This window comes from Rousettus aegyptiacus, unplaced genomic scaffold (assembly GCF_014176215.1).
Source record: "Rousettus aegyptiacus isolate mRouAeg1 unplaced genomic scaffold, mRouAeg1.p scaffold_m13_p_11, whole genome shotgun sequence".
In the NCBI taxonomy this organism is placed as follows: Eukaryota; Metazoa; Chordata; class Mammalia; order Chiroptera; family Pteropodidae; genus Rousettus; species Rousettus aegyptiacus.
The window spans coordinates 39181168-39205852 of record NW_023416286.1 but is presented as its reverse complement, the minus strand read 5'-3'; the positions used below and the strand labels follow the sequence as shown (position 1 = coordinate 39205852).

Genomic DNA, 24685 nt, shown 5'->3' with positions numbered 1-24685 from the left:
CTCGAGCATGAAAAGAATAATGACGATGAAATAAAACATCAAATCTGTAAAATTCCTTGAGATCTAAAAACAACAACAAAATATCAAGTGTTCATTGAAGGCTGCTAGGGCTCATTATTCTAAAAATTAGTAAATAAAAGGGGAGGATCAAGTATTTACTCTGCTTTTCCTATGTAAACTGTATTTCTGGGTGATCAAATAACTAGTTGAAGTAAAATTATATTTAAAGCAGGTAAAAAAATACAGAGGGAATAATAGAATTAGAAAATTGCCATCCTGTAACCCTTAATGAACTAATAGAATTAAGCAATGATCATCTATGGCTGCTAAAGTCACATGTGGAAAAACTGATGGGTAACTTTATTGCAGATCTCTCTTATCATCAATAAAAGTGGGACATCACTTGCCTCCTGTGATATAGTCAGAAGTGCACAGTCTTCTGCCCCCAAGATGAATCCTGAATTTAAATCCTCCTTCTAGATCTAACTAGCTATTTATAGGAAATGGAAGAGATAGAGAAATAAATTAGATGACATCAAGTAGAAGCAACTTGACAAATCTAGAGTTTCAGTCCCTTTACAGGACAAATGGTCTTGTTTTTTCAATGGTATTTTTTTAAAGGAAAGGGAGGCTATTATAAAGTTTTAAAAACTTATTGAGATAGAACCAGGTGCAAACTTCCCATTTAAAAAAAAAAAGGATGGTAGGTTGAGAATCAGGGACATGAGAGAGTTTGTTGTTTTTTGTTTTAAGACATTTTGCTGAGCAGAGAAATAGGGTGGTTGCTGAAGAACAATATGGCATAAAAACATTTTCACAATGGAATAGAGTGAGCATTTTGGAGCACTAAGGGAATGGTTGAGTAGAGAGCATAAAAAGGAAATGAGTGCTATTGGAAAGAGGTCCTCAAGGAAAAACACGTGAGCAGATCTACACCCCTGTGGAAGTAACAGCCCTTGGGTAAGATGTTTGTAGATCACACACTGCCTTACTAAAAAATACTTGTAGAAATATTAAACTAATAGCACAGACATGAAAAGGAAACTAAATGAACTTAGAAATTTTAGGAAGGATAAAAGTATGTTGGAGATGTACTGAACTTACATCACAGTGAAAGCCAACTCATATAGTACAATTTTCAACATGGTTGTGACTTTTTTTAAATTTTAATTGATATTCCATGTTTATGGGATTTCTTGTTGGTAACTGTCTTTACACTGTTTCAAAGGATTTTGGCTCATTAAGAGCCATTGGTGCTTGTTCTACACATTTTATAAACATGTGAACCTTCAAAATAATTAGTATGCTTTTTAGCCCAAACTGGTCTTAGTCATAATCAATGTTAAAAATGTTGTCGCCTCATATACAAAAGAATATAATGGTTGCTGCATTCCCCACAGGCATTCAAGGGCTGTAAATACTGTACTGTCATTTTTCCATTTGGCCTGTAATCAGAAAAGTAGCTCTGCTGCAAGCAGTAATTATCTTAGTGTGTTTCAAAATCCTATTATTAACCATGTTTAGACCATATGAACCTTGAAAGATGTAGTTGACATACTGTCTTGCTGTAATCACATCAGTTGTTAATCTTATTCGGATAAGAGGAGCAGACACTTCTTTTTTTACCTTCTGTCACTTTTGTTTTTCCTTATGAAGAGGTTTTCAACCCATATTGTCAACCATATGGTCTTTGGAAAACTGAGAGGCATTGTGCTAAATGTTTAACCACAAAATCTCTGGAATTTATTGCATTCTTCCATTTCTCCTTAAAGGAAATACTTTACAATTTAATCTCTTTATACATAACCACACTTATATATAATTTTACATAAGTGCTTATATACAATCACATTTTTGCTTTGTAAAAAAAAAAAGGTCACTTTTTTCCTTCCATTTTTGTTTTGCTTGGTTCCTCCATCTCATTCTCCTCCTTTTCCCCACATCGGCACCACTCGAGGTCATCTCTGCTGAGAACCTGTGATGTACCCTCCCATATTTTCTCCTTACTCAGGTATTCTTAGATCTGCACGTGTGTATGTATCTGCATATACAGGCGTTTATTTTTGAAGCATTGTCTTATAAACGGATCATAGCATGTCTTGCATCTCACATTCACCAATGAACAACACCTTGTGGAAAGCCCTCCTAACCTTCTGGTTTAGCTCCACTTCATTCTTTTAATAAATGGCTGGAAAATTCCCCAGTGTTGGTGTGCTATTGAAGAGCTTCACTTTATTTTCAGGTTTTTGCCCTATGAACAATGATACAATGAACCTACTTGTCTCTTAGGGGTCCTTATCCTTACATATGGTTATTCACGTTTAATAAAGTCTCAGGAGTACAGCTGCCACCAAATTCATTTGTTCTTTTAAGAGATGTCTGATTGCTTTCTGAAAACTGGAGGCAAAGAAAGTCAAGGAGAGGAAGATGAACCTGGATAAAACGCCTCCTCTCTGAATTTAAATTGTGTAGATTGAATGAGGGGACAGTACAGTGTAAATACTAATCCAGTTGATGGTACTATTAATTCTAAAAACTGTGGGCTCCTCTAGGTTACTGCCTGTGCCCTGTGGAGGTGGGGCATTCACCAGTTACACAGTGAGAGTGACATTCTGGGATTGTGTACCTGGAGAGATGAGAAAGGAAAAGTAGAGAGAAGAGCAGAGGTTTTGAGAGTCTAAGAGTCTAGCTTTAATATTTGCAGCTTTATCATTTTCTGCTATGAAATCTTGGGCAAGTTCCTTAACTTCTCAGAACTTTAGTTTCCTCAAGTGCAGTATAGAGATAATGAGGCCAGCCTGAGAGGGTAGCTGTGAGTAGGAAACGTATTTAAGCCCTTGAGCAGAGTGCCTGGCACTCATTAAAAGTGACAGATTATTTCTCAGATGCCTACCTTATAACTCTTTCCCACAACTACCTATCACTGTGTCCTCCAGTAGATGAAAACCTACTGAAGACGGAAACTGTATCGAATTCATCTTTGCATTTATATATCCAATCTCTAATTTGGTTTTCTCTCCTACTAACTACGTCAAGGTCTTTCGCTTAGTTAAACCAGCATTGATTAAAAATAAGAGAAATAACAATGATCTGTTATTTTTGAATGTTTCAGGCTTGCACTAAAATAGAAAGAGCAATATAAAGAACACCCGTGATCCGCTACCCGGTTTCAACACTGTCAGCATGTTGATAATCTTTTCTCATCCATTTCTCCATTACTCCTTCCCACCACTCCTCCCATGGAGTAATTTAAAGTGAATCCCAGATTTCATGTCAATTGTTAATACTCATGTATATTTCTAATAGCAATTCTCAAAGTGTGAGCTGGAAATCCCCAAGGGATTCCAAGACCCTATGAGGAGGTCTGCCAGGTCGAAACTAGTTTTATAATAATATTAATATATTGCTTGTCTTTTTTGCTCTCACTTACTCATGAATGTAAAATGGAGTTTTCCAACACAGATTGAATGCTACAGCAGATCTGAGAATCCAGCTGTCTGTCCCCTACTAAACCAGAAATAAGAGATGCAAATTTTTACAAATATATAAAACAATGCCACTTTCCTCTATTTTTTGTCTTGGAAAATATAGTTATTTTTCATAAAAATAAGTACTTAACACGTAATGAGTTGTTTGCTATTTTTAAAAGAATTACATGAATATATAAAAGTTTGTTAGTTTTTATTTCCAATGTAGAAAAAAATCTATCTAAATATCTATCTCACATAAAGCAAAGCTCTTTGGGATCTTCAATGCTTTCTTAACTAGTTTTTAAATTGAGATTTGACATACTGTAGGATTCATAATTTTAAAGTGTATAATGCAGTAATATAATGCCAGAACATTCATATCATTCTAAAAGGAAAGCCTATACTCTTTAGCTGTCACTCTCAATTCTCCTTTGTCCACATGCACTGACGACTAATCTACTTCTGACTCTGCTAATTTGTCTATTTTGGACATTTCATATAATGAAATCTTCTGCGTCTAACATTTCATTTCGCGTGTCTTTATGTTCATCCATATTGTAGCATATTTCAGAACCTTATTCCTTTTTATGGATGAGTAACAGTCCATTGTACCTATATACCACATTTTCTTTATCTATTCATCAGTTGACAGATTTGTATGTTGTTTCCACTACGGGCTATTATGAATAATGCTGTTATGAACATCTGTGTCCAAGTTTTTGTATAAATACATGGTTTTTAGTTCTCTTGGCTATAACCCTAGGAATAGAATAACTGGGTCATATGTTTAATTCTCTATGTTTAACTTTTTGAGAAACCTTCAAACTATTTCCCACAGTAGCTGCACCATTTTGCATTGAATTACCAGCAATGTATAAGCATTCCAATGCCTCCACATTCCTGTCAAAATTTATTTTGTGTTCTTTATTTTAGCCATCCTCGTGAGTATGATTCAATCATTTTTAAGAGTGTAAAAGATTCTGAGACTAAAATGTTCGAGAGTTGTTTTTCTAACAAATAGCTTTAAAAACATTTTTATAAAAGCAAACTCATATAGAGGACAGATTAGTGGTTGGCAGAGGCAGGAGGTGGGGGGTGGGCAAAATGGGTGAAGGGAAGTAGTGGGGAGTAGGCAAAATGGGTAGTCAAAAGGTACAAATTTCCAGTTATAAAATACATCCTGAGTATATAATGTACAGCATGGTGCCTATAGTTAACATGGTATTACATATTTGAAATTTGCTAAGAGAGTAGATTTTAAAAGTTCTCATCACACACAAATATTTGTAACTGTGTGATAATGTTTATTAACTAGATTTACTGTGGTGATCATTTCACAATATATACATTTATTGTATCATTATGTTGTACCCCTGAAATACCCCATAAACATAATAACATTATCAAATTAACTATAATTCCACGAAGTTGTGTGGTACCAGGGTAATCAAATGTCTGGAACAGACCCAGTTTACACCTCTGTATTAGCATAACCATTTTGTTGTCTTTGACTCTCAAAACACTCTGTTTAGATGACAAATTGTATAAACACCCTAATTACGAATCTAGGTTCAGATTTCCCCAATTGTTTTAAATACATCTTTTCACAATTTATTGAAAATGAGATCCAACACTGCTTTCAATTGAGGTGTCTTTAAAAACTTTGAGTCGATATCAGTTCTCCCTCTACTCCATTTCTTTCATGCTATTTATTGAAGACACTTGATAAGTTTGGAATTTACCACATCCTTAACTTAGCTGATTATAGTGTCTTGATATCTTTTAATCTGTTTCTTTGTCCTCCATATTTCCTGCCATTTGGTAATTAGATCTAGAAGTCCGATTACGTTTAGGGTCAATTTTTGTGCAAGAACATTTCATATATGGTGTGTATTTCCTATTACATTGTATCAGGAGGTTCACAGAACCTCACTTTTAGTGATGTTAAATCATTGGGTTCAGTTTTCCTTAGTTCCATCCAGCCATCATAAAGTTTCCCATCAACATTCCACCTCATAATTTTAATAGCCATGGATGATTGTCACCTACTCTTAGTGCTTCATTTGAAGTTGTGAATACTCTTACAAACTATCTGGGTCCCCTGAAAAAATAGCAGAATAAATGCTTGACTATTTCCTCATACTTACCAGTTTTCAAAATAATTGGTTCCTTAGATGATCCAAGGGTGAATGATGGATTTTTTTAAAAAAGTATTACTATGAACTCATGGATTTGTATATTTTGACATGTCTCAATTAGTCATTATTCTTTTTTAAGTCCACATTGTTCCATCTTTGGCCAAAAAGTGCCCCTTCATCTTTGCTCTTGGGTTCTTTTGATATACTTTTAGTAGTACTCGATAGCTACCTTGCTTTCTGACATGATAAAATGCCATATTTATTAGTTTGTAACTTATACTTCCATTGCTTCTCTAAAATGTAAGTAAATGCACATATCCTTCTTAGAAGAAAGGTACCATATACAGGGTCTCTGCCCTGCTTTTTTCACTCAATAGGTACAATGGCCATCCACAGAAATGGTCTTCGATCCTTTGTAGAGTTGCACAGAACTGTATTGTATGGAGGTATTGTGGTCATTCAGCCGAACCTCTGTGGATGGACATGTGGGTTCAACAAACATTTATTGAATGACTAAATTGTGCCAGGCACCAGAGATAAAGTCATGGTCTCTGGCCTCAAGCAACTGAGAATGTAGAGGGGGAGAACTGTACAATACAAGTACTTTGCTCATAAGGGAGTGAGATCTTGGATCCACTTAGCACAAAAGGCTTGTGAAACAGGGAAGACAGGCTCCCACACAGGAGGCATACAATAACTGTCCGTGGACTGGCATCTTGCTACCACCCAGACCTTAGTATGAGAATCCCCTTAGGAGGACATGATTTTTATCGATGTTTGACATTGCTTAGAAAATTATGAGTGCCACCAATTGGAAGGCTAGGTCAAATGAAAGAGGTAGGAAGGTGGCAACCACAAAATTCCCCTAAAAAGAGAAAATGTCATTTAATACAGAAGCTGTGGTTTAACAATAAGGGCTAACACCTGTATCGAACTTACCACTGATCAGAGATTGCTCTAAGCAGTTTACGTAGATATTAACTCCTTTATTTCTCATATCAAGCCTATTAACTAGGAACTATTATTACCAGTAATTTATTTTTAAAGATATTAAGGCACAGAGAGGTTACCGAACTTTTGCCCAAGGTCCCACAGCGAGTGAGCAAGGAAGGAATCGTAGATGATCCTTGCAAGCAGTGTCCTCTCCAAGACGGAGACTACAGCACTATAAGTCTCTCCCACACCATAACCACTCCCTGGGAAGAACCTTCTCTTCACATCTCACCCTCTATACATACACCGGAACACTCCGCAGGGCTTTCTCTGGATTCCTGGGGGTTCGGAGGCCAAAGGAATCCCGAAGGCAGGAGGCGACCTGCTGGATGCATGGCGGAGGCTTTGCCGACGCGTCCAGCAGCGCACGTCTGAGGGGCGGCTACCAAGAGTAGAGTTTCCCCCGCGTCCCCGGGGTCTCTCTCCAAGAAGCTGCGGAAATGGCTCTCCGACCCCTTGCAGTGTCCGACGCCCATCTCTCTGTGCTCCGGCCCATGCCTTGGCACAAATGAAGTTTGCTTCCCCGGGCTCCCACGACACGGTGGAAGCTGTATGAAGTCACCCACGAACTCCCGAGGATAACCAGGTACTGTTTCTGGCCCCTGTGGGTCACAACTCCACCCTCAGGGAACCCGCAGCGAGGGGGATAAGCAATGAGACGGGCTAGGACAAAGGGGTCGCACAGGGTCGGGCCCCCCCTCTGCAGTGGAAACCGAACCAAAGACTTGCAGGGCGCAGCTTTCGCAGCACTCGCTCTCGGGCTGGCTAAAGGCGCCGCCTGCCGCCCAGCTCCAGCACCGCCCGCGGCTGCCCGCGCGCACAGGGCTGGGCCGGCGTCGGTACCCGACACGTTTCCGACTCCGGATCTGACACTAGCGGAGGTTCCTTAAGAGCCTACGGCTTCACACTTGAAGAAGCTACACAGAACAAGGTAAACCAAAAACACACCTGAAAACCGAAACCGAGAAGTCGCAGCCCACACCCACATAGGAAGAAAGGTGCCCGATGTTCTACGTAATTATTAACTAAAGAAAAACAAAAATAGGTTTTTCCAGGAATTGAGAGATTAAAAGGATCCTCAAAGTTCACGTCAGATGGGTCATGTGCCAGATGTCGTAACAAGGTTTGAGGGTGGCACATCTCACACAACAGTATGAACACCCAATCATCACACTTATGAACTACAAAAGGATCGGGACACTGCGGCGGTTAAGGATTCTTAAGTACGGCACACTAACTTTTCAGGAAGGGTGACAGATAAATTTCATATATATTCCATTTTGACGCATTATACCCAGTATATTTTTAAAATATCACTGATATTCCGTGACGTTCCTCTTTTTTCTAGCTTAGTGAGTGAAGATAAACAAAATTTGCGAGCAGATCACACTCCATGCAAATTTTTCTCCCTTTTGAGAAACCTGGCTCTTTCTTGCTTTACGACAGTAGGTCGTGAAATGACGAATAGTTGCTACAGTATTGGCGGAAGCTAGCTTTGCGCTTTGCGGCAACAACGTTAGGTAGTCGGAATCCTGACATGCACAGATGTGCGGGAAGGGCTGTATGTATAGGTTACCGTGTTTGGGTAACAACTCTTTTAGGGCTTCCTTTTCCTTCTGTCCGTCCGTCCGTCCGTCCGTCCGTGCATACGTCTGTCTTTTCTTGAGTCTTCAGAAGGCAAGAGTAATTTCTCCACTTCATTGCTGAGAGTCTGAGATTCCGTTACTGCCAAAGAGGTGTCTTTCTCTTTCCTGTATCTTTTCCTTACACACACTTTACTCTTATGCAGGTTAAACTCGCCCTCTCTCCTCCAAGATATCTCGCGTTTTTATTTGGTTTTAGTTCTGTTCTTTGGGAGAACACCAGCCTCCGGAGGTGATCATTCCTTACCTTATTAGCGAATCTCCTCCCGCCTTCATCCTCGTCCTCTGGGGGAGACCAGCCCGTTACTGCTGCAGTCTGAGGAATGGAGCACGACAGCTCTCAGGATTTTCCACCGCGAGAGGGCTCTTCCTTGCCTGGAGAGTGGCCTTCTGCCCTCGGACAGGCCTTCACCCAGATCTTGCACCGTCTTACCGGCCAGGAGTCCAGACGGGGCAAGGCCAGAGATGTGGCTCTTCAGGACCTCGGTGCTCTCATAGAAGCCACAGAATGTGATAAATTGTTTGAGGGGAGTGGCACATCGCTCCACGGAATGCCCGAGATGATGGGGCAGGTGGCCAAAGCCCTGGAGAAGTATGCAGCCCCACCCAAGGAACAGGAAGGTAGAAGTGATGGTCACTCTTCAGTGCCCGAGAAAGCGGCAGCAGCTGGATTACTATTTCTTAAGTTATTGAGGAAAGTTGAGGCTGCCAAGTGTTCCTTGGTTTGCCCTGCATGGAAGACAGGCCTACCTCGCTTGGCAGGACCCATCTATATTTTTGCCGTCACGCACAGCTTGAAGCAACCATGGACCAGCCCACGATCTCAGGACGTTGCTGGAGAGGTTCTCACCTTACTGCTTCAAGTTACTGAGTGTGGTTCTGTGGCAGGATTCCTTCATGGAGAAAATGAAGATGAAAAAGGGAGGTTTACTCTAATAATGGGGCTTCTCAAGCCTGATTTGAATAAGTGAGTACTCCTGTGGAAAGGGCCACCAACTCGAGCTTCAGCCTGTTTTAGACTATTAGAGCTCAAGGAAACCTTAGATTCTTCACGGTGAGATACAGGTGTTGAAATAGCAGATCTCTTAAGGCCCAGAAAGGTTATGATTTGCTATAAATGACAACTAGATAGTGGCAAATTCGACATTAGCATTCAGGTCTTCCGACTCCATTTTCTAGTGTTGTTTTAAGTCCACATGACAACTGCCCTCGAAATTGGAAGCTCTGTCCCATTTACTTAGACTTTATTAGTTGGAGATGGGGATTTGATGAGGATTTAACTTTTGCTTTGAATTTAAACTTAGGGATATTGAAACTCATCGGTAGTAGATAAGGATAGTGATTCGATATGGAAGCCATGTTTGGGATAAAAAAAAAGCTTTAGATTGGCGTTAGCTAAAGTATTTTTTTGTGTTTCCACTTGCTACTTTGTAAGTATTTGTGATTAGCGGACATCTGATGACACACACACACCAAAATTTCCTTGAAATTTGGTCCTGTCCAAAACATCCATGAAGATATTTGGTCCATCCCAGCCCATCTACCTAACCCCATGAGCCATGACTAACAAGACCAGGGGTCCCCAACCCTGTTAGGAACTGGGCTGCACAGCAGGATTTGGGTGGCAGGTGAGCGAGCGAAGCTTCATCTGTGTTTGCACCTGCTCCCCAGCGCTAGCAGCACCACGTCAGCTCCACCTCAGATCGTCAGGCATTTAGACTCTCATAGGAGCACTGGTCCCTGGTGCCGTCCCTGGTGCCGTCCCTGGTGCCGAAAAGGTTAGGGACTGCTGCTAGGCTACCAAGTGAAAAAGGGTTATTGGCAATACAGCCACAATATAATTATTGGACCAGTAAAACTTAGTATTTTCTGTATTAATCCTATAAACTGAAAGTATAAATAAATATTATAGGCTATTTGAGCCCAGGGATGTTTCCTAAGTGTGGACGTTTTTGACAAGACCAAATGTCAAGGACTGTTCAGCATGGATCAAATATGCTCAGGGATATTTTGGACAGGACTAAATTTCAAGGACTTTTGGTATGGACCAGTTGTCTCTATCCATGTTTTGGATAGTACCAAATGTCCTGCAAGGATTCTGTAACAGTGTGGTAATGAGAAAAAAAATGTGTACATAACTGTTATTTTACCAGGAATGTGGAGGAGTTAAAAGGCTTAGTTTTGAGGCATATGGTGCTGCTTTTTGTCACTTCTTAGTAGGACCAAATCACACAACCTCTTTGAATCTGTTTCATTATTTATAATATAAAGATAATATTACCTGTTGCATAGTTATTTTGAAGATTAGTTGAGTAATGTGTGTAAATTCACTTTATAAGCTGTAAATTGTTAAATATTCATTTACTCCCTTAGAATAATAATAATAATAATAATATAATATTTCCTTTATTCCTCTCTCCCTTCTCAACACATCTTCATTGTAAAAACCATCACTTCAGGTTTTTTTACATAGTTATGGTTATAAATGGCTCTCATTGGATAAGCTTTAGACCTAGAGCCCTGGGTGATTGTTAAATGCATTTAGTGTAAATTCTATGAGTTATCACGAACTAGCTCTTAAAACATATAATATTAACAGTTACTTTATGAGGGTTGTAGTTCTCAAGGACAAGAAAATATTCTCTTGAACTGGGTAATTTTCTTTGCTCGTTAATGTCATGTCACTTTATTTAATGTGGTCTCATATTTCCATTTAGGGAATCCTGGAAGAATAACCCTGCCACCAAACATGTTTTCTCATGGACTCTGCAGCAGGTCACTCGACCCTGGCTGACTCAACATCTAGAAAGGATACTTCCCCCTTCATTGCTCATCTCAGATGACTATCAATCTGAGAACAAAATCCTGGGTGTAGACTGTCTCCATCACATTGTGCTTAATGTGGTAAGCAGCCTCCACTCTGGCATCTGTATTGATCAAACAGACTGAGTCATGGTTGGTCCTCGTTCATGATACCACCATTTTATTGTTGCCTATGTTTACATTATTTATTAATGTTATGTGACTGAATTCACTTATTTGTATCTTTTCTCTCTATATTTTTCCTCTGCCAACCTAGTAGAGTTTGTATCTCGTGGATAATATATATATATATAAGAAACATGGACCATTTTCATGGACATACGACATGGGTCATCGTCAAACTGAATAACCAGACCTTGAGTTATTAACAGTTGACTTTCAAGGAACAAAAAAGTCAAAGGGATTATGCCCATATGTGCAAGCTATTACTCTTTTTTTTTTTTTTTTTTGGTAACTGTGTATTACTACACTTATTATGTTAACTGTGTATTATGCACCTTTAAAATATCCACAGAAGTAGAGATTGGTATCATGAACCCTATGCACACATAATCCAATTTCAAAAATTATTAACGTTTTGCCAACCTTGAAAAACTTCTCTTTTAATTGGGTACTTTGTCTGATTGCAGCCAGCTGCTGATTTGCTCCAGTATAACAGGGCCCAGGTCCTATACCATGCCCTTTTCAACCACCTGTATACACCAGAGCACCACCTCATTCAGGTAATTGTAAGATTTATTCATAACTGTGAGTCTGAGTTCTCATATTTGAGTAGGAGGTGGCATTATGTGAATAAGAATAGTTGGTAAGTGAAGCTGATACTAAAGGCCATTGCCAAGTTGAAAATATGGAGGTAGCAATGACTAATGAAAATATCTCAGTACTAGGCAGGCATCCGCATTCCTGAGTCTCCACAAAAAAGCCAGTGTTTTGTCTTCATCCGGGTCAATTATATATCACTTGGGGGTAGCTTTATGTCTGAAAAAGTGCTATATTTATTAATTTAAATGTTGTTTTTCCTGCACTGTTTTATGTTACTACACACTTGAAACTCCTTGTATGTTGGATATTTTATTGTCATTATTCTTTCAGTAGTTTTTGAGTACCTACTGTCTGCCAGTAACCAGTGTAGGTTCCAAGAGTGAATGAATCAGGGCTTCTGGCTTTAAGAAACCCTTTGGGAGACATATATGAAATATATGAAATTTATACATATGACTATAATACAGAATGATAAAACTATTAAAAGAGATTTGTACAAAGTGCAGTTGGTATTCAGCAATAGGCAACTAACTAGGTTGATGGTTTTAGGAACATTCCAGAAGGCGGTGATTTTTGCTTACAAAGGATGAATAGGAGTTTCTTAGGAGGGGGAAGAACATTTTCAAAACAGAAAAAAACAAATGATATTAAATTAAGAGGTAGAAATAACCTTGTTTCTTAATTTATGTCTACCCACCCTCTTAACCCTAACCCTGCCACCTTTCTTTTTTAAATGTTATTTTAGATATCAAGAATCCAGGTACTCGCAGCCAGAAAGATTAGGGTTCCTGAGATGGTTTAAAAAACAAAAACAAAAACTGAAAAACCAAGAGAAAAACCAAGAATCCTAGGAGAGCTAGAAGGAATTGTGTAGACACTGAAACTTCAGATAGGGTGGTCAAATTGGACACAACTGAGTACCATCTTAGATTCTATTTAGGAGCGTGTTTATTTTAAGTACATGTAAGTATCATTTAGACTTAGTGGTTTAGTGACAATAGACCCAGACTCCTAAAATTTGGGTTTAAGTCTTAGCTCTGCCTTTCTTACCATTTTATAGCTTACCAAAGAACAATCCTGCGACAATATTATCTGAGATTGTAAAATGGAGATAATGTAAAAAAAAGTTTGAAAATGTAAAGTAATATGCACTTAATGCATTATTACTAGTATATTATAGAATTCTATGACATGTATTCCTATCCCAGGAATAGATTAATAAAGATGCTAGAAACATCTGTGAATTCAAGTGGATGCTTTCTCCTAGGCTGTGCTCCTGTGTCTGCTGGATTTATTCCCCATCATGGAGAAAGCCCTGCACTGGAAGGGAGATGCAGCCCGACCCACCACACACTGTGATGAGGTACTGCAGCTGATCCTTACCCACATGGAGCCAGAGCACCGCCTTCTCTTACGCAGGACTTATGCAAGAAACCTACCAGCTTTCGTGAAGAGGTGAGTGCCTGGGATGCTGGTCTGGCCGTACTCCCAGACTTATCTCTTTGATGTCATATTTTCTCTTTTGTTTGTAGGTTGGGGATCCTAACTGTCCGGCACTTGAAGAGGCTTGAGCGAGTCATCCTTGGTTATCTGGAGGTTTATGATGGACCAGAGGAAGAGGCTAGATTGAAGATATTGGAAACCCTAAAACTTCTCATGCAGTATACTTGGCCCAGGTATAACATCCAAGTAGACAGGTGTGCTAAGAGGGGCAAAACTCAGCCAATTTTCTCTTCAGAACTAGCCTAGATGCACATGCAGTACAGAAATTAAGTACATGCCATATATTTGAATACCTCCCATTTTTACATACCTTTTGGATTTTGAACTGAGAAAATGGCATTTAAAAGATAAATTACACCCATTGTTGCTTCAGGTGTACATCTCTCTAAATTTATAATGCACATTAAATTTTAAAAGGCCATTTAGAAGTGCTACAATAAAGACATGCCTAACTTTGTTCACCCTAATGTTTTTAAATCCAGTTGAGACAAGAGCACTTTATATCACATTGTCGAACACCTCCAAGGGCAGTGATCAGGAAAGTACTAATTTAGGATATGCCTGCTCAGGAAGCATTCCAACTTTGGCTTGAGGTTGCTGTCAGGAACAATAAACTGGAACCTAAACATGGGAGTCAACAAAAAGCTTTCTTGCATGGAATGGCAATTCAGTTAGAGTCCAGTGCCTCAACAACACACATATCTATTCTGAACCATTCTCTTACTTCCTTACAATGTACTCAAAAAGCCTTCCCTTAGTTACATTTGTAACTGTTTGCATTTGTTTACATAATGTACATCTCCCCTTCTGAATGATAAGCTCTAGGAGGATGGAAGACCACTGTGGTACACTGAGCATACCAAAGTTTACTTAGTACCTGGTATTAAGTACACAAATATTTGAAGAATGAGTGGACTAGAATTGAGTAGATGGATGAATGAAACTGAATCAGATTAATACTACCAGGCCTTTAGAGAGCAGAGACCAAGATTCCAAGTAGGAGACTGATAAGCAAATAAGAAGTTAGAAATGGATGTCAAGTATGTGTGGAGGGGTGGGGCCTGGGAAACAACAAATTATATATTGAATGATGGCAAGTGAAGGGCTGAGCAATACACAGATTATAGGAAACTGCTTATTTAGATGAAGGTAAAGGATGCAAACTTTTCTTCTAGTCATATTTCTGTCCAGAAATGTGGTTTATTATGCATATGTTCACACTACAAGTTAAATTACATTTCAGCTTACATTAGGCTTTTTAGTTTTTATTGCAGTAAAAAAAAAATGTAAAATTTGCTGTTTTATACAGTTCAGTAGCATTAAGTATATTCACAATTTTGTGCAACCATCACCAGTATCCATTCCCAGAACTTTTTTTTTTTTAATCAAGATAAAACCTTTTAGAAAGGCTAATAAGTAGAATAGGCTGGGCTTAACTGATAATCCAGTATCTGGAATTAAATGACAGAAAATTCAAATTAACACAAGTTCCTGAAGCCAAGCTTATTGCCCTCATTTTATTTTTCACATCTAGGCCTAAGACTGCCTAAAATTTAAAGGACTGTGGGTCATCTCTTGTTCTCTGGCCACAAGTATAGGCCCGTGGTAAGGGGAGATCCCAGTTCTCTTTCCAGGAGGGGCTGTTTCCTTCTAGAACCAAGCTGCAGTTGGGGCACAAGGTATTCTTAGGCCAGTGTGTATATGTGGATGGTATGCTTTTGGAAAAAATAGGGTTTGAAGAATCTGGAATCTAGTCTGTAGTTCTAGCTCTGTGGTCTGAGTCATTTGACTTTAATTCCTTCATTTATGAAATGAGGGCTTTATTCTAGTTGGCCTTTGAAGTTTATCAGTTTAATAATCTGATTTAGAGTATAAACATAGTTTTTCTTCTTGATTCCAGAGTTTCCTGTAGACTTGTGGTCTTATTGAAGGCTCTCTTGAAACTGATATGTGATGTAGCAAGAGATCCAAACCTTACACCTGAGACTGTTAAGACAGCCTTGTTAGAAGAGGCTACAGAGTGCCTGATTCTCCTGGACCGCTGTTCTCAAGGTCAAGTAAAGGTAAGGGACAGTTTGCTACTTGGTTTCATTTAGGCCTCACTGTCCTTATTTAATTCCTATGATTATAATTTACTGTTCACATGCCTGGTCAAGTCTGTAAATTAACATGGAGGGTTCAGGTCTCCACCTCTGGAGCCCTCCAGCCTTCAGTAGTGTTTGAGCAATACCTTATTCTTTAAAGCATTCAGAATCATTCAGACCAAAAGGAAAGAGGAACAGCAAATGTCTCTTGGATGAGGACAGGGAATAGACAAAAGGGTCATGATCAAGATTTTGTAAAATTTAAGTTCTGTTCCTGTCATTGAATTAAAAAAAAAAAAAAGAAAATGAAATAATGGGCTATAAGTCACCAAGAAGTAATAATATAGGTAGAGTAATTCAGATATCAGAAATGTTTCCAATTTTTCAGGGACTACTGTGTTTTTCCATATTCTTATTTATTCACATAGGAATTCTTTCTTTGGTCTCATATTACACAAAAGTTAACTTCTGAAAGCCACAGCATATAATAGTTATGTATTTATATATATTTAATAAACAGTTGCCTTATTATTTCATTGAGAAATCTTCAATTGAAGGATATAAGACAGCATGAAAAGAAATTCATATCCTAAAAATATTTAGAGATAGTGTAGTTTGTTATTGTTTTATTTGTTATTTAAATACTTCATCTTGGCTCTTTAACCTCAGGCAGTTTTCAAGTCCTAGATCCAATCTAATTCATCTTGGCTGGTATTAAATGAGCCAGCAGGACATTTCCAAGCATGCCAACAGTTTATACAGTCATACTTGTTCTGTGAAGTGTCTCTAGTGTCATCCATTCTTAAGCATGGCACCAAGAAAGAAGAACCAAGGTAAAAGGGGGGAAAAAATCAAAGTGTGTTTGATTTCATGTTTCAGGGTCTCCTGGCCAAAATTCTCCAAAGCTGTGAAGACAGCAAGGTGGTGAACTGTATCAGAAAAGTGCAGCACGTTTCTGAAGGCACTCCCTATGGTGAAACTTAAGATTTGTATTACTTATATATATTTGTATTACATATATATATATTATGTATTTTTTGTATAAATGGAATTATTTAAGGGAAAAAGTATTTCTGTACTGAACGTTATATTTTAGATTCTTTTCCTTCTTTTCTTTTGCTCTCATAGAAGTAGGGAAAAGAGAACAAGAAAAAATTGAAGTCTGGACATTTCTAAATTAAGTTAGCGGGGGTGGGGCACCAAGGAAACTGTGTAGCATTTAAAATATGGAAATATTTGCAACCACAGACTCATCTGTTAAGCTTCTTGGGCTCAAGCTGTCACTTCACTACATATGCCAAAGCTATAAAAATACTCTGTTTACAACTTAAGGATTTCCTCCACTCCCTCCCAGATTTCTTGCCCCACAGAAGAGACCTAAATATCAAAAACACAAATATTGTGTAAAATACAACATAAAGAGCAAAAACTGGAGGTATGTATGTGTTGAGTATAAAAGAGGCTCAAAAAGTTCAGTCCTGTTTATAAATGCCTGAAGGGAAATCATGTGGTTTTGGCTTTGGTCACAGGCTCTGTCTCCTGCTCGTATTCTATCTCCACATATGCTCGTTTTCTCTGCAAAGGTCCTTTCAAGGGTATTTTGCCTTTGTGTTTGGCATCAAGGGCCTTTTCTTCTTCCTCACTGGAGGATTTATCATCCTGATCTTCATCACTGCTGGCATCCAATTTATCCATATCCTAATATGGGGGAAAAAGACACTAGATTCATTGCCCAACTCCACTGTCCTTTCAATTTAGAACAAACTAGAGAATTTATCTGTCTCTGTGTGTTTGAAATCCCCTCCTTTCCCCCCATCTGAAGACCAGCACACAATTTACCTATAAATCTTGCCTCACCTCAAAATCACTTATGTCACTGTCGTCCACTTCATCATCTTCCACAAACTCTCTTTTTCCTACATCCTAAAATAAAACACAAATGTTAGATTCAAAATACATAATGAAAATTAAGCTTAAATATCTAGATTGATTCTTTGATAAATACATGCATAAATAACAGTAAGAATCTATTTACTAGGCAACCAACTTATTTCCAAGTTTAATACTTCTGAAATCAGTATATAGGATTTATAAACAATTATTTGTATAGTCAACTATTAATTTCAAATATCAAAAAATAATTTAATAGGCAAAGTATGCCAATGTACCTATGAGTATACCATGTGAGTAAGTATCTACTTCCTAAATCCGCCCTTTTCCTAAACATACTATCTATCACTCAGGTACCTCTCTTATGTTAACAGTAAGATCAAACCCTCTGCAAATTTCAGTAGGTTCCTTAATGTTATACTCTATTAGCTAAGGAAGGTTCTTCATTTGTCACCTTGCAAGAAAAATTTTAGAATGCTAATCAGCAAGATTAAAATTGTCAATGCACAGTCTGTTGGCTGAATTTAGAGAACAAAGTGGCCACTACTAGACCCGAATTAATCTCATGATAGAAAAATATGGGCAAATAATTATTTTTGTTTAGGGGACTGAAAATAATATGTCTGTCTCTCAATTACATTAAAATAGATCTAGTCCTATAGATTTCTACTTGACAAAGCAAAAAACACAAACAAGGCTTACTTCTTCATCATCCTCATCATCTTTTTCCTCAGCATCAGAAGAGTCACTCTCTGCCTCCTGCTGTTCCAGGGCCTTGTCGAAGGCATGGATAGGGAAGTTGTAGATGTCGCCATACTGAAGAACATAAACAGATGGGCTTTAACTGTGTTTGGGTCTTACACTTAAAGTTCACTGTCCGACAAGCATATTGCTTTTTCCTCAGAAAAATGAGAATACCTAATTTGATAAGTAATATTTCTATACTGTTTTCAAGCCTATAGGCAGCAGTGTCTTTAAAAAGCCCATTTTTTTGTTATTTAAATAATCAGTGGTTAATACCAAACTGACAACTTTTATGAAGGATAGAAGCAGATCATTAAAGCTTAATAGTCTATAAAACCCACAGATTAGAACAAATGTAATTTTCCTGACGGAGGAGGAATAATGAAAAAAAATTATCCATGTTGTCTCTAAATACACTAAATCTTAAAAAGAGAATACAAGTTCATTTCAAAGAACCTTAAAAGAGGAGGATAAAAGGCAGGAAGATCAAAACTGTACAGCTTTTATACAAAGCCCTGGAATTGTGACATATGGGAATAGGAATAAGGAATAAAGGGAAAATATCTCTTATGACTATAGTATCAAGGATAAAACCAAAGCATTTTATGTGCTTGCATCACTGAACTAAACTGAGGAAGCCAGGACTACATGATATATATTCCAGGAATAAAACCAAGTTGAACATCTTTCTGGCATCTTTAAAAATAAAACACATTTTCCACTATTCCCACATTTCCTAGCATATTACCAATTAAAAAATAAAATGTGTACCCCAAAGCTCCTAGCTTTCTTACCGTATCTTGTTTAAGTCTCTCCAGCAATTCCTTTTCAATGGCATTGTCCAGCTGAGCAGCTATTAATGCCTTTTCCTGTAAGAGAAAAGGAGCAAATCCATTTATTTCACTAGTACTCATTTTTTAGCTCGTAGAAGACACTATCAAGTTTTTATAGGAAAGAACATATAATCACTTTTCCCTCATCACTAATACTGGGGCTTCTGCCTCTCTAACCAGATGTATTTCTTCTTTACCTTTCCAACTTTATCTCTCAAACTAAACCTTTCAATTTAAAGAACTCCTACAGTTTTTATAAATAGCATTCAAGTTCTAACAAAGCCTTTGATATACAAAGCAGGTAGGTCTACATACATTTAAGTGTCTCAGAAAATTAGCAACCCTTAAGCAGAAAAGGGAAAAGAGATTCACTTATTTGTTTTCTAAAACCATGTTAGTTTCCAAGTGATTGAAAAATAGTCAAAAAAATCTCTTCAATGATCTCTCATAGGAAATGGTACATGACATTGACCTGTACCACCCACAGCCAAAACACAAAAATTTAACCTCAATCTACCTTTCTAGCCTAAGACTGTGCATTAATTGATAGTGAAAATCAGAGGATTTTAAAGTGGTACATACGGAAGCTATGTTAGAATGAAGAACAGTATGTGTGATCAATCACAATGCAGGAAGACTGGAGCACATGGATCAGTTAAAAGACTACTGTGATGTTCTATATTATTCTCTAAAGTGGGTGCTTACACCTCAAGGGTGATCCACTGAGATGTAGGAAACCTCACTAACTGGATCTGGATAAAAACCTCTATATAAATGGTGGAGAATGAAAAATAAAGAGCAAGTACTTCATGCGAACAATCAACAATGCATTTCTCTAAATGCATTGTCTGACCTATCAGTTATGAGACTCCTTAAGGGCAAATTTATACTCAGCTAAGAACCAGACCATCACAAACTATTATATAAAAATATACCTAAGAGTGAAAGTACATATGCATAACAATATTTATAAATGATATATTGGGGAGCATACATTCAAAAATTTTACTGATGGGGTGAGTGACCAAAAAAGTTTGGAAACCAATAATAAACTAGATTTGAGATACAGAACTCTACATGATCAATGGAAAGAAAAGCATCAAGATTATTAAAGCTATTTCTTGACAGGATATGATAAACGATCAGGTAAATGTCTGCTGCTGGAAATGAGGTAAGCAAAGCAAATACCCAGAATGACTGAAAATCTGAGCTTGTCAGAAAAAGAGAAATCCTGGGTCTTGAAAAGCATTAGAAAATTCAGCTTGAATGAGATACCAGTGAGCTAGAGAGATAGACTGCTCTCTGGCACAAAGGCTGGAATTTCCTGGCTAGATTTTCCATGGATAGCACAATATTACCATTGCTATTCATTAGTTTCATAACAAAGCTGACTAGTTCACTTCTAAGGAACAAATAATCTCAATCAATTCCTGCTAGTAATTTCAAAAATTAAAAAACAAAACAAAAACTCAATTTAGTGGTTTAATATGACCCAAACTGGCATGATACTCTTAAAGATTGTTTAAAAATTACATCTAGAGTGAACATTCTTATATTTCACTACAGAACTACTAGTGTGTTTGGTTTGCTCAAACACTAAGGGTAGTATGTAAGATGTAAGATCAGAAACAAACCAAAATTCTGAATTCTGAAACACCTGACCTCAAGAATTTCCAAAAAGGAGTTGTGGATCTCTATTTAAGGTGTTTTTTTTTCTGTTTCTCCATTACATATATCCCCCAACACCCATATTTTAACCTGCCCTGAAAGATACAATCTTAAGATATGCAATATCAGCTATCTTATGCAACTAATACTCTTATCCATTAGTAAACCATCATCCAGGGCTGGAACAGTACATAGACAGTGGTGACAATCTTGCTCATGTGCCCTACCTACACAGCTCTACCCTCAATAAAAATATAGACACTATGAATATCAGAACAGTAAGTTACCTCTCTTCTTTTTTCCCTCCGCTCCACTTTTTTACTTAAAGGAACAAGTTTCCTCCTATGGGAAAGAAAACACATTACATGTACATGTGCTATACATTCTTTTTAAAAACTGAAAAGATAACAAGGATTAGAATTGATTTTGTAGGGTTCAGTTCAATACAGCAAGGTTATATATTAAAATTTTCTAGATATTTAATGCTGTAAAAAGGCATTTTTACATATATTTTAATATGACATTTTGTTTTCTTTAGGCATTCTGAGACTTCCAAGGGCACTCACTATGCTAACATTAATGTTTCAGGGAACTGAGAAAAAGGACTTTTTGTAGACTGACATCTTTAGTATTCTCTGCAGGTCACAATGAAGAAGTATTAAGGCCTATAACTCCTTAGGAAGGTACTCAATTCTGTGGATTTTCATATCACTTTTTAAAATTAGTTTTCATTGAACTGAGTAAAATTCTTACATTGCTGTTTACTAATATTTTTTAGGTCATTTTCAAATCCCTAATTTTAAGATTCCCTGAGGGAGTTACAAATAAAATTTCCCGAAGCTGATTTTCAGACAGGGAGGGGATAATCAAGTTGTACTATACTGTTTTTAAAATTCTGCAAAACAAAGGGCACAACTTTAATGTAAAGTTATTTCTTATATCACAAAAAATTACTCAAAGTTGAAATGAATAGAAGGCATTACTATAGGTTTCATAAAATGATCCATGGAAAAACAGGTTTAAAAATAAATGATCTAAATACTTACTGTCGCTTTAGTGTAAGTTTTCGAATTCGAATTAGGTACTGGGTGATTTTGGTGAATCTCTGCTTACATTTGTGTCGAATGAAACGGGGCCAGTAAATTAGATTTTCATCTATTTGCTCCAGTGCTTTCTCATAGTTTTTATGAAGCCGGACCTATCAAGCAGAAAAAGGACGCTTGAAGGACAAGAGTAAATAAGTAGGCCTGCACTGTTAACACCACCTATGAGACCTAATGAGGATGGCTTCAAAAGTTTCATCTAGATATGTTCAAGAAAGAGAAAAGCATGTGGCATTTTTGCTCTTGATCAATGGTTATTGCAATTTTATGTCCTGAGTCTTACCCGTTCCCAGAGACGTCTAGGAAAAGCTGCTCGCTCTATAACCTTCATATACAAGTAACACTGTCCTGCAGAATAGATAACATTTAAAATTATTTAGAGAGACTAAAGAACATCCTTTTAAAGGCTGTTAAGTAGTTCCCATGGAACCCAAAACTGGGGAGTTACCTTTCTCTTCTTTGATAGTGGCATACTGACTGTTAGCCAGGGGACAGGATGACCGATTACACAATCCAGTCAGGCTATATTCATTTCTGCAGAAGCTCTGTGTCTTAGTTCTAGAATGGGAGGAAAGGAGTAAGAATTAAAAGCTGGGTTACCAAGATAGCAACTAAAGGAAACTTTGTCCAAGTTGTAAATCTAGACTCACCTTATTTTAAAGGAACAAAATTGCTTGTTTCCTAGTGTATCCCAGATAACCTACAAGACAAAATATAAACCCATTTCAATTGCTCTGACCCAACAGATGGCATATTAATCCAAGAAAAGGAAAAGCATAAAGAAATGTAAAAGAATGGAACAACATTTTTATAGGATGTGTATGGCAGGGGATGGTAGGAAAAGGGCAGAGGAAATGAAAAAAAAAGTAGGAGTTCAGTCTGGCCACTGGCTTTAAACATCTGTAAGTTAATGACTTCCAAATTGTCATTTCCTGGTCAGACTTCTTTCCTGAGCAACAGACTTGTATATATACCCATGTGCCTACTTGACATCTCTACGTGGATTCCTTAGTAAAAGGTGAAAGATTTATACGATCTGAAGAAAAACCAAAGCATCCACGTGGATTCTAAAAGGCATCATACCCATTAATGTGTCCAAATGGAGTTCTCAGTTCCACGCCTCTCAAAATTCCATGTTCCTCCCCTAGCCTCCCCTATCTCCATAAATAAAACCACGACTGAACTATTTGTTCAAGCCCCCAAATCCTTGATTTTTTTTCTTTTTCATTTAACCCATCACGAAGTCGTGTCGATTTTACTGATAAAACATCTCAATTCATCCACTTTTCATGTCCACCACGACCTTAGTTGAAGCTACTTTCATCATAATCTCCTTGCTTTCATTTTCTTTCCTTCTAAAACCTTTCACACAACTAGAGAACTTTTCATAAATGTAAATCAGATGGCATTTCCCACTAAAATCCCTAAAACCACTTCCTGAAAACACTACATGATTTTGCTTTGGCAAGCATATCCAACTTTGTTACATCTCTCTTCCCTTGATTCCTTTAATATAGTCCTCTCTTATCTCCAGATTTTTGTACTTTACTGTTCCTACTTCCTGGATTGCTTGCTTTTCCCTCAGTCCCTCAGTGAGTTCATTCTCATCCTTTAGATTTCAGCTCAAATGTCTTCTATTTAGAGACACCTTCCCTGATCAGCCCTATCTGAAGTTGTCTCTTCTAATTACTCTCTACTCATCACCTCTGGTCTTTCATAGTACTATTATTACACAGCGCAATTGTTTTTATTTGTTCACTTGTTCACTGTCTCACCCACCAGCGTGCTCCAAAAAAGCAGAGGTCTTTTGTCTAGCTTACTGACAACCAAATTTCCAGTAATTATTACTACGCCTGGCACACTATAAGCTCTTACGTATTTCTCCTACGAATAAATGAATGAATCTAGGATGCTTCCAAAATTATAATTCAGGCAGACGGTGAAACAAATATAAAGAAAAACCTAAACATAGGAAAAGCATATTGAAAATGTGCACATGGATGATCTTTAAGTTTGATTTCTAAACTTAGCGGTATTGCACCCCAGGCCCCTGCTCGCCTCCCAAGTCCCCAAGGCCAATACGCAAAATCCGTTACTGCAGGACACCAAGGACTGGATACATACACCAACCCTGTGGATTAAGGTGTTGGTGGTCTAGCTCCTTAACCCCACTGGGGCAGCGGGCTTGGGGTCCAAGGCAGATACGTGAAAACCCCACGCCCTGAAATCAGGGCTCTGGAAGTCTCGCTGCCGGAACCATAGGAAGCAATTGGGCCAGCTAAGTATGCAGATTCTGAGTCGCCTAAAGCGGGTGAGACGCCCTCCATAAACCCCGGGTTCAAGCGCAGCAAGAGACTCACATCATCTGACTGCATGGTGTCAGCGGTACAGCGTGCGTCTCTAGCCAAATCCGGAAAGCAGCCATGCTTCTTCCGGCATGTCACTTCCGGTAACCCTAGTCTCACCTATCGCGAGAGTTCTGATTTCTTGGCCTTGCACGGAGCGCCCCTTAGCGATCTAACTTACGCGTGCACCTGTACGTCCGCCGCTGCGTCGGGACAATCACCGCGCGCTCACGCAGGGTGGGTCGTGTCCCGGGCTCACCCGGACTGCAAACGGAGTTAACGTTCCTGTGCATCTCCGCGCAGTAGTTGACCAAATCCCTGAGCGCAGAGCCCGAGAGCGTCCGACGTGCCCTTGTCCGAAGCGCAGTTTGTGACTGCCCAGCTCTCCAGGCCTCCATTCTGCCTATCATTAGGCTTGGGAAAGGCGCGTACCGCCGCCTGCCGGGCCTTAGCGCCAACCATCAGGGCTGCGGTGTTATTACTCGCATCACCTAAGGAGTGGATCGCAAACTCGGTCCTTTTTAACCTGAGACTCTCTCACTCCTGCATTTACTCCTCCCTCACCCCGCAGATACTTTTGGTGCGGCATTGAGTCTTGACTTTTGAAGCACGTGGGTCAAATAATCTATTTCTTTCTTTCTTTCTTTCTTTCTTTCTTTCTTTCTTTCTTTCTTTCTTTCTTTCTT

At 38.3% G+C, this 24685-nt stretch overlaps 2 protein-coding genes and 1 non-coding gene across 3 annotated transcripts; 1 reads left to right on the top strand and 2 right to left on the bottom strand.

Annotated features, from left to right (window-relative positions):
• Nucleotides 1-7689: 7689 nt before the first annotated feature.
• On the bottom strand, nucleotides 7690-7794 carry LOC118609488. The gene has a single exon (XR_004953462.1). It is a non-coding gene; the product is annotated as a small nucleolar RNA U13 (small nucleolar RNA).
• Nucleotides 7795-8102: 308 nt separating this feature from the next.
• Nucleotides 8103-16665, top strand: TTI2 (TELO2 interacting protein 2). Its single transcript, XM_016131152.2, has 7 exons — nucleotides 8103-9211; nucleotides 10962-11148; nucleotides 11697-11789; nucleotides 13097-13284; nucleotides 13362-13505; nucleotides 15233-15395; nucleotides 16296-16665. Exons 1-7 carry the CDS (start codon nucleotides 8568-8570, stop codon nucleotides 16398-16400), a joined length of 1524 nt encoding a protein of 507 aa, XP_015986638.2. The 5' UTR covers nucleotides 8103-8567; the 3' UTR covers nucleotides 16401-16665.
• On the bottom strand, nucleotides 14513-24104 carry MAK16 (MAK16 homolog). Its single transcript, XM_016131153.2, has 10 exons — nucleotides 24015-24104; nucleotides 22305-22354; nucleotides 22103-22212; nucleotides 21938-22002; nucleotides 21598-21749; nucleotides 20839-20893; nucleotides 18845-18919; nucleotides 18009-18122; nucleotides 17274-17339; nucleotides 14513-17114 (listed from the first exon to the last, which is right to left on the bottom strand). The coding sequence occupies exons 1-10, from the start codon at nucleotides 24027-24029 to the stop codon at nucleotides 16920-16922; spliced, it is 897 nt and encodes a 298-aa protein (XP_015986639.1). The 5' UTR covers nucleotides 24030-24104; the 3' UTR covers nucleotides 14513-16919.
• Nucleotides 24105-24685: the final 581 nt, after the last annotated feature.

Coding starts and splice junctions, on each gene's coding strand:
- MAK16 (XM_016131153.2), bottom strand. Junction 22,213..22,304: donor TTTTGTTCCTTTAAAATAAG/GTGAGTCTAGAT, acceptor CTCCCATTCTAG/AACTAAGACACAGAGCTTCT. Junction 17,340..18,008: donor ATGATGAGGATGATGAAGAA/GTAAGCCTTGTT, acceptor GTTTTATTTTAG/GATGTAGGAAAAAGAGAGTT.
- TTI2 (XM_016131152.2), top strand. CDS start 8,568: ATGGAGCACGACAGCTCTCAGGATTTTCCACCGCGAGAGGGCTCTTCC. Junction 11,790..13,096: donor CAGAGCACCACCTCATTCAG/GTAATTGTAAGA, acceptor GCTTTCTCCTAG/GCTGTGCTCCTGTGTCTGCT. Junction 15,396..16,295: donor GTTCTCAAGGTCAAGTAAAG/GTAAGGGACAGT, acceptor TTCATGTTTCAG/GGTCTCCTGGCCAAAATTCT.